General features: G+C 50.0%; 1 protein-coding gene across 2 annotated transcripts in view; it reads left to right on the forward strand.

Annotated features, from left to right (window-relative positions):
* Nucleotides 1–161: 161 nt before the first annotated feature.
* The window catches only part of FBXW5 (F-box and WD repeat domain containing 5), a 19,462-nt gene continuing 9,951 nt past the window's right edge, over nucleotides 162–9,672 (forward strand). Inside the window, exons 1-4 of one of the 2 annotated variants that reach the window (XM_034752135.1) lie at nucleotides 162–292; nucleotides 1,993–2,210; nucleotides 6,312–6,469; nucleotides 8,452–8,626. In XM_034752135.1, coding sequence (XP_034608026.1) covers nucleotides 2,018–2,210; nucleotides 6,312–6,469; nucleotides 8,452–8,626 — 526 coding nt within the window. In that variant the 5' untranslated portion in view covers nucleotides 162–292; nucleotides 1,993–2,017. The remainder of the gene's footprint in view (nucleotides 293–1,992; nucleotides 2,211–6,311; nucleotides 6,470–8,451; nucleotides 8,627–9,672) is intronic. The other variant, XM_034752136.1, reaches the window with a different exon arrangement.

Raw genomic sequence — 9,672 nt, forward strand, 5'->3', positions numbered from 1 at the left:
CTGTAGGCAAGGTTCTGGCAGCGGGGGGCGTTTTCATCGCTATCTTAATTAAACCTGCTGAGCTGATGGAAACCCCTTTATACAATTCCCTAGTGGAAAGATGGTCTCTGGGGCTCCTTGCATCTTGCGCCAAGGCCATGCAGTCTGCATGTGGGATCATTATCTTATCATGTCCCTCTTTCTACATGCAGACAGTGCTCTCCTGGTTACATGCACAGGAGAAGATGAGGTTTTGCTAAGAACTACTGCAATTCCAAGCTTCTGAGGGGTTGTTGCTAACTGTGAGTCAAAGGTACATATGCTGTTTAACCTGTTGCTCCAGATTACAAATAGTTCTCAATTGACTGCAGCCTTCTACAGTCCATGTTATTGTCTTTGAAATCCAGCTCTAGTCCATTAAGATGAAAGAGCAAAGAGGGAACATTGTCAAGTGGCTGTAGCAGGAGAATAGTTTTGCTACTAATTTATTGTATGGCATTAGCCAAGTCACTGCTGTGTGCCTCAGTTTCCCCAACTGTAAAATTGACATTATAATAATACCTGTCTTTCAGGAGTGGGGTGAGAATTAATGAATGTTCATAAAGGTCTTTGGGATCCCAAGATGAAAGGTGCTATAGTCACGTACATTGTTATTAAAGGGTAGGGTGGTGTTAATGCAGATAATTGAAAAAGACTCGGGACTAAATCCTTCTCCCAGTGAATTCAGTGGAAGCAGGATCAGGCCCTAAATGTGAAGAAGCAGCAGCAGCAAATTCTGGCTACATGTGAGTACCCCCATTGAAGTCACAGTCACCATGGGCTATAAGCACTGTTTGAACCTGGAACCTTCAGCACCAAAGCTTAGATGTCTACCTCCTAAGTTAAAGGACTAGGTCCATTAATTGTCAGCAGCGGTAGGCTGTGCCTCTTCTCTGGACCACTCCCAGAGCGAGACAGACAGCCCACTTTACAAATGTGTTCTATATTACTCCCCAGCAGGGTTAGCCTCTCATGAGTGTCTGAGCTGTCCTAGAGTTCAGGTCTGTTTAGGTGCCAGTTCTATAATAGTCTCTGCCTTGGGCCCATAGCTGGGGTTGAAACCCAAAATATAGACCTTTACCCTTCCCTGAGCAGGATATATAACAAGGTTGTAAAGTGACAAAGTGGGTGAGTAATCGCTCTTATTGGTCCAATTTCTATTGGTGAGAGAAGCTTTGGAGCCACACAGAGCTGCTCTTATGGTCTCTCTCACCAACAGAAGTTGGTCCAGTAAAAGATATTACCTCACCCACTTTGTCTCGCTAATATTCTGGGCCAACACGGCTACAACTACACTACATAAAAGTTTGTAAAGTACCCTGCATTCCCACCGCCCCCCGGGGTTGGCCCACGCAGAGTGTAGCTGCCGCCTACTGCCCCCAGCTAATAGATCTTGTTCTTTAGCTGAAGTACTAGAAGCTCTGCTTTTGTGCTGAAAGTCCCAGGACCAAACGCTGCTGACAGCCTGTGTCGGGGGTCACTGTATGTGCATGAATAAAGCTAGGCCCGGATGTGAGCATTTGTAGTACTGGGGCCTCTGTTTGTAATGGCTGATCTGCCACCTGTGAACAATTTCATAGGAAATGTTAGTGTCTGTCTTGGTACTATGAATCTTTAAAGAGTTGCTACATTAAAAAATAAAAGTAGAAAATTCATTAAGAAGCCGTTTCTGTTTGGGGACAAAAAAATAGAAGAAAATCATTAAGGATAAAGTCAGAGGGAATAAAAAAACTACACAGCACACCACCAAATGTTATGGTACAAACACCAGTGATTGGTAATGTGAATTTTAGAAATCTCACTTTCCCTACGTGTTTGTTTGCTGCTGTCTGTAAAAAGCTGCTGTTCCTTCCCTATGACTCCGAATAAGTTGGCTCAGACAGGAGAACCTTGCTATTCTTCATGCCTCAAACTGGGAAATTTCTACCTTCTGTGATGAGCAGGCACCAACTTCCCCTCTGTGTTTATTTTCAGAGCCCTTTGGTGACAGAATGACAGTATGGATGTTGGGGATAGTCCCCTTCTCCCAGACAGCATCCTCTATGAGATTTTCCTGTACCTGGACCACGTAGATGTGCTCTCGGTGGGGTTGGTGTGTCGGCAATGGCATGCGGTGGCCCGGGATGAGTTCCTGTGGAAGGAGCTGTTCTATAGATACTACAGGGTCTCTCGAGAAGTGCCACGGCACCCAGGTCTGGTATTTTTAACTACGTTTAGTAAGTTATCAATTTTGCACTGTTGAAAAGGGCTGGGTTAGCTGACTGGTAGACCACAGTCTTGTTAATACCCAAAACAGGAACAGCATCGGCAGCAGCACAAGATTTCCTCCATGCAGCCCTGCCAGTGTGCCCTACTCTGACCTGTAGGGACCCCATCTTTGACTGATAGTATTCTATAAGGGCCCATCCCTGGAGAGCTAAGCACCAAGATGTGTGAGGGACATGCAGCTCCCAGTGGATTATTTAATCCTTGGCCTCTTGGACAGGTCAGATGTGATGTAAGGCACTGGTCCATGTTCCCTGGACTGAAATCCCTAGTTCATGTCACATCAGCCATCACATAGTGACCTAGAGGGGAAAGGGTCTATTGCCCATCAGGCCCTGTTGAAAATTGGGAAATAGCATTTGCTGAAAATTCACAGATTTTTTTTTTTTTTCCCCCCCTCTCCTCCCACATCCAAAATTTAAAGGTTGTTAGTTTTTTTTTTTTTTTAACCCTTCTTCAGACTGACAGTTTCTTACAGTACTTAGATCAGGCTGCTGGGTGATTATTGTCCTTTAAGAAGGGCATTAGCAGGTACAACGAATCTCATGTTTATGGTGGTGGTGTATTATCCACTTTCAAATGTGGGTCTCACTTGGCCTTGCACCTGAACATCTTCAACCACTGGTTGAGGACTGGCCACGGAAGACAACAGTGGTCCTTAACCAAGGTCATGTTCCTAGTCTAGAAAGACCCTTGTTGCTGAGAGGACTCAGGGACTGGGCATTGCCAAGGTGCATACAAGTCCCAGGTGGGAGGGGCATGACTCTGCAGAACTCTGCTCCTCACCATGTGACATGTAGAGCAGCCATGTGCTCGTCCTCCAGTTCCAGTCCCATGGAAAAGAGTGGGAAATCAAGAGGGTGCAGAGGCAGAGAATGCCTGACCTTCCAGCTGAGTGAGGCAGGAGAGTCATGCTGTGAAGAATGCGTGAGCAAAGAACCCATTCTTGGGGGAGGAAGAATGAAGTATAAAAATGGCTGCAAAAATCCACTTGGCTTCAACCCTGCAGCCTTTAGGATGTGTAGCTCCAGCACGGGGCTGCTGCATGTTGTCTGAACCCTGAAGGTTTTCTGTGTCACCGTAGACCCTCGGCTAACTGGCTTTTAGCTGTAACCAGCATAAGTAAATCCAAAATGAAGGTGTGTTTAATATTTCCAGGTTAGTTTTGCTTGACTTGTGCATGTGCTCCTCTAATTCCTGTTTACGCTGTGACCAGAGCTGGCAAACCTGTGTGTTAGATGCTGTTATGTCATTTGACCCGTTAATGCAGTGGAGTAAGTCCAGGAATTTGGTTGGGTACTTCCCCAGCTCTGCTGGCAGGGCGCTGAAAACAAAAGAGCTGGAGCACTTGGTGCACTGGCCTGTGCTGCTCTCCCCATGTGACATACCTGTGCCAAGAGGCCGATATTAAAGGATACTGCCAACAAAATGAATGGCTGAACTGGAGTTGCAAAGAGATCATCCACCCCTAGGGGACTGATGGAAAGGAGCAGAGCCCCCTGGTCTGGTCAGTAGGTAAGTCTGCCCGCGTCAAGCTGCCCCTGTTGAGAAGGGGCTACAATATCCGGGTTCCAGTTCAAACCTAGGGAGAAGCATCGTGTCTGTAGGCTCAGTAAATGGGATCCGGGGGCTGCTGTGATTAGGAGCATTAGTGGAATGGCCAAATCAGAGCTGTGACCCATCTAGCGCACTCTTTATAATATATAATAAATGGAGATATCCTATCACCTAGAGCTGGAAGGGACCTTGAAAGGTCATCGAGTCCAGCCCCCTGCCTTCACTAGCAGGACCAAGTACAGATTTTGCCCCAGATCCCTAAATGGCCCCCTCAAGGATTGAACTCTCAACCCTGGGTTTAGCAGGCCAATGCTCAAACCACTGAGCTATCCCTGCCCCCCATATAATTAATGGAGAGATCCCTCTTCTGTCGAGCAGGGGCCAGTGCTGGATACTACAGAGGAAGGTAGAAGACTCCCTTAATGGATGGTTGTGGAATATGCTGCCCATGAGTTTCTTCCTAGCCCTCAGTTAGTGGCTGCTTTATACCTTGCAGCAGGAGAGCTGATGTCCCTAACTTTTGAACTCCTATCTAACGTAACTATGGATGTTCTCATTACCTATAGAAATGTCAACTCCTCCTTGGAATCCTTGGCCTTGTCAGTCCTCAAACTGGCCTGTGGAATTCACTGCCACAAATTATGCATTTGTATAAAAAAATCTTACTTTTGAGTCTTAAGCTTGTGACCTTTCATTTTCACTAAATGTCCCCAGGCTCTTGTATTGTGAGAGGTCCTAATGTATTTTGGTGTACCTGTCGCATCTCTCTAAATTAAATAGGTCCTGTTCTTCTCAATCCCACTTCGTATAGAAGCCTCTTCTGACCACACATCGTTTCTGGACCTCTCACTTTTTCTATCTCATTGTTGACAGAGGGAACAGAATGGAACTCAGCGTTTCAGATGAGGGTCTCCAATTAATGTATATAACTGTCACAACAGTAGGACAATGGAACAGACAGCCTAGGGAAGTCATGGAAGCTCCTTCACTGGAGGTTTTCAAAAGGAGGCTGGACAGCCATCTGTCTTGGATGGTTTAGACACAACAAATCCTGTGTGTTGGCAGGGGGTTAGACTAGCTTCCCAGACTACTGTCCCCCTTTCAGGAGTCTGATTTGTCTTGCGTGCCCCCAAGTTTCACCCCACTTAAAAACGACTTGCTTTCAAAATCAGACACAAAAATACAGAAATGTCACAGCCACACTATCACTGAAACATTGCCGACTTCTCATTTTTACCATATAATTATAAAATAAATCCCTTGGAATATAAATATTGTACTTTCATTTCAGTGTATATAGAGCAGTATAAACAAGTCACTGTATGAAATTTTAGTTTGTACTGATCTCGCTAGTGCTTTTTATGTAGACTGTTGTAAAACTAGGCAAATCTCTAGATGCGTTGATGTATCCCCTGGAAGACCTCTGCAAGGGTAAATGTACCCTTGGTTGAGAACCACTGGACTAGATGACCCTCGCGGTCCCTTCTAATCCTGTGGTTCTATGGTTCTGTGATGGTGTAATATTTTCACTAATGTTTATCCTATTGCTTATGCATCCTAACATCTGGTTTGCACCTAACCTCTGCTCAGGGCCCAGCAGTAGGCATTCATTGGGCTCTTCTTGGTGATGCCCTACATCTCGCTGTGTGGCTTAGAACCTACCAATGTTTGAGTTAAAATCCTTCCAATAGACGTTTCCTTGTACAGTAACTCCTCACTTAATGTTGTAGTTCTGTTCCTGAAAAATGCAACTTTAAGTGAAACAATGTTAAACGAATCCAATTGTCCCATAAGATTTAATGTAAATGTGGGGGGGGAGGTTCCAAGGACATTTTTTTGGGGCAGACAAAAGGCATTATACTGTACAGTATGTACTGTGGTTGGGAAGTGCCCCGGCTTACCCCACACCGGCACAGCCCCCTGCAGGCAAGGACGCTAGGAAGCACCTTTGCAGCAGCAGCGGTAGCTTCCCCGGAGAACAGGCTCGGATTTTGCCAGGAATGCTTCAGGCCCGCCTCTTCCTGTCCCCGCTCCACTCCAGGCCGACCTCTTCCCACCCCCCCCTCCACCTCCTCTCCGGAGCCACATCTCTTTCCCTCTCTCCCCCCGAAGTCCTAAGTGCTGCCAAACAGCTGTTTGGCGGCGCTTAGGACTTTCAGGGAGGATGGGGAGGAGCAGAGATGCAGCTCCTGCCCCTCCCTCCCAGAAAGTCCTAAGCGCGAAGTTCCCTAATTGAGCAAGGACGTTAAACGGGACAACGTTAAATGAGGAGTTACTGTATTTATTAAGCTGCTCAGAGCAAACCTGATTACCAATGGCTGCAGCTGTGGCAGCCTTGTCTACACTGGGGCTCCTGCCATTGCTAACGCTAGTGAGAAATGTTAAGTCCCTGCTATAGACAAATCATGTGGCTTTATGGCTTCCACCTATGCTGAGCTTTGACTCCTCCCTCCTATCCGTTTGTGTTGTAGCTGCTGTTTCCTGGTATGAGGACTTCCAGAGGCTCTATGACACCATCCCCTGTGTTGAAGTGCAGACCCTGACGGAGCACAATGACCAGGTCTTACACCTTAGCTTCTCCCACACAGGCTACCTGTTTGCATCCTGCTCCAAGGACTGCACAGTTAAGGTAAAGGGCATGCGGCTATTGTTCTGAGGGGTATATTCACTCATCTAGGCTGGTCCCAGTCAGACTCCAGCTGTGAAAATCTTCCGTTGAGCTCTGATACGCTGACCCTCTCTGGTTAGTGCTGTCAGGCCTTCTAGTCAGGAGCTGTGGGGAGGGATTCTGGGGCTGAAACTTCTTAATGTCCAGAAAGCAGAAGGAATGATGGGCAGGTTGGGTGCATCTGAGTTTGTGGGGCTTCGGGCCATCTGAACTGCTCAGTCTGGCCCTTCGAGTGGCTGGTTATCACCGTGACTTCTGGGACTTCTTTTCTAGACCCCTTTTGCTTCCTTTGCAGGGCTTAGTGCATTTCCTGTGTGACATGGCTCTCGTTGGTGCATAGAAATCAAGGAGGGGGAGCAGTGGGTTGCGCAGGGACGAGAGTTTGGCTGGGGAAGGAGGGGGAGTTGGAGGTGTCCAGAGGCAATCTCTGGACGCATAAACCGTAAGGCCAGAAGGGACCATCATGATCAGCTAGTCTGACCCCCTGCTCATCACAGGCCACAGACCCTTCCCCACCTGCTCCTGTAACAGACCCCCTAACCTAATTCCCTCGCCTGAGCTCTCCCTCACTGGGCTTTCTGACGTAAGCCCCAAGCCATGTGCTGTCACCCCAGCGTGGGCAATGATTGGGCAGGGACTGGGAGAGCAGGGAAACAAGTGGTGTGAACAGTTTTGTGGGCCGAGGTGTCAGGCTCCTGACTCTGCTACTGACTTGCTGTCCCCTGGGGTGAGTCATGTCCCCTCCCTATGCCTCATCTGGGGGCTCCTGAGTAACATCTGCACATTGACTGGCTTCACTTGGCCCTGACCTGGGGAAAGCTGGCTGGGTGCAGCGGGGTCCAGCCTGACTGCTGAGGAGGCCAGTGGCGATGGGGAGGTTGGAAGGTGGACTAAGTTAAGGCCAGGTGTCCCTACCTAGACACCAGCTCCATTGCCAGGACCCAGGGGAGTCCTGTCAGACTGCAATGACCTGCTAGCATAGCCCAGCTCCAATCCCACTCGCATTGCACTGGGGCCCTGTGCAGTCAGGTCCCTCCCCCAGCCAGTGACCAGGGTTCCCTCTAACTTCTTACGTCCGTGTGCGGAATGTATTTTGTTATGGGGACCAATAAGGAGGTGATGTGTGACACATCACCTTCATATTAGTGCCCATAACAAAATTCATGTGCTGGGGATGTGACCGAGGGATTTGGCGTATGGGAGGGGGTTCAGGGCTGGGGCAGAGGGTTGGGGTGTGTGTGGGGAGGGTGCAGACTCTAGGCTGGGGATGAGGGGTTTGGGTGTGGGAGAGGGCTCAGGACTGAGGCAGAGGGTTGGGAAGGGGTGGGTGGGCTCTGGGGTGGGGCTGGGGATGAGGGGTTTAGGGTGCAGGCAGCCCTGGGACTGCAGTGGGAAAAGAGGACTTCCCCAGCCCTCTCTTGCCGCAGAAGCCCAGGGCCAGGAGAGAGGTGCCTCTCCCTGGCCGCAGTAGCTTTAGTGGGGCTGGGCCGGACCGACGGAGGGGCTCCTCTCCTCCGTCCGCGACAGGTCCGCACTGGGGGGTGCCTTTCCCCGCCGCAGCCCTGAGCCCCTGCGTGTGGCTTAATATGGGTACCTTAGGATATGACCCTAAAATGAACCAGGAGGCAGAACTGAGCTCTCAGAGGCACAACTGTCCTGGGTGCTGCAGAGCACCAACCCTCTGAGGTTGAGGGAATGACAGTAACAAGGGCAGTGCACTGGTTGGGGCCAAATTCATCAAAGCTCTTCATAGCAGTGACTGCAAACCCTCCGGTTCCCTTCTGAATGGCTTTCTGGCAGCAAGGTGGGGTTAGCACATCTCCATCCATGTGCTCCCGTGCCTCCGGTCTGGTGCTCTGCAAATCCTGGTCATCTGATGACAGATGCTCTGAGTGACAGTGTCCAGGTTTCTTAACAGCCTGCCCTGTCCCCTTTGTCCTCAGATCTGGAACAATGAGCTGGCCATTTCCCTGCTCCACAGCTCCAACATGAGGCGGTACAACTGGAGCTACACCCAGTTCTCCCAGTTCAACTCAGATGACACCCTCCTCCTGGTGTCAGGGGTCTTTGTGGGGCCTCGCAACTGCTCCTCAGGAGAGATCGCAGTCATTAGCCTGGGTAATGCTCATTTCAGCTTGGCTCTGCCTTGGTGTGAGTGTGGAACTGGCTGGATGGCCGCAGATGCAAATTGCCCTAGGAAAGCTGAAGGTGGCAGGACGGAGGGGCTGTGACTTGGCCTACACCTAGGAAAGGGACTGGATGGGGTTTTCATGTCCCTCTTTAAAGGGGGCATTGGCAGACTCTAATTGCCACAGTCAGCCAGCAGGAGAGTGGGCAGTAGGCAAGGTTTCCCCCACAGCTCAGTCCTGAGGCCACCCCATCTCCCAGCTCTGCCAATAGCCCCTGACGCACAAGACCATTAACTGGTCTGTTCCTGTCATCACACGCAGCTTTGCTGATGCACTTCCCTCCTGGCCTGGATTGCCCTCTGCTGCTCCAAGCCTGGGACACAACTGATCCTGAGTCGCAGTGTCTTCTGCTACCTCTATCCTGGGTTCCCTGCCCAAGCGGAGGCTCCTTACAGGGATGGATTGGCTCAGAGCCAGTGGGCCCTGTTTACATTGACAGCGGTGCTCACTGCGTCGAGAGAGAGACAGCCCTATATGGCCTAGAGGAATATCTGGCTGCTAGTGCAGCGTCTCTCAGGCTAGGTCTACACTACCCGCCTGAATCGGCGGGTAGAAATCAATCTCTCGGGGATCGAATTATCGCGTCTCGTCGGGACGCGACAATCGATCCCCGAATCGATGCTCTTACTCCACCAGCGGAGGTGGGAGTAAGCGCCATCGACGGGGAGCCGCCGAGGTCGATTTTGCCGCCGTCCTCACAGCGGGGTAAGTCGGCTCCGATAGGTCGAATTCAGCTACGCTATTCGCGTAGCTGAATTTGCGTATCTTAAATCAAGCCCCCCCTCCCCCCCCGTAGTGAAGACCTGCCCTCAGACTTTTGTGCTGCTGACCCCTTTCACACAGCAAGCCTCTGAGTGCGACCCCCCCCCCCTAAATTAAAAACACTTTTTGGGGGGTATATTTAACACCATTATAAATGCTAGAGGGAAAGCAGGGTTTAGGGTGGAGGCTGACAGCTTGCGACCCCCCCCCCCC

This window comes from Trachemys scripta, chromosome 17 (assembly GCF_013100865.1).
Source record: "Trachemys scripta elegans isolate TJP31775 chromosome 17, CAS_Tse_1.0, whole genome shotgun sequence".
Lineage (NCBI taxonomy): Eukaryota > Metazoa > Chordata > Testudines > Emydidae > Trachemys > Trachemys scripta.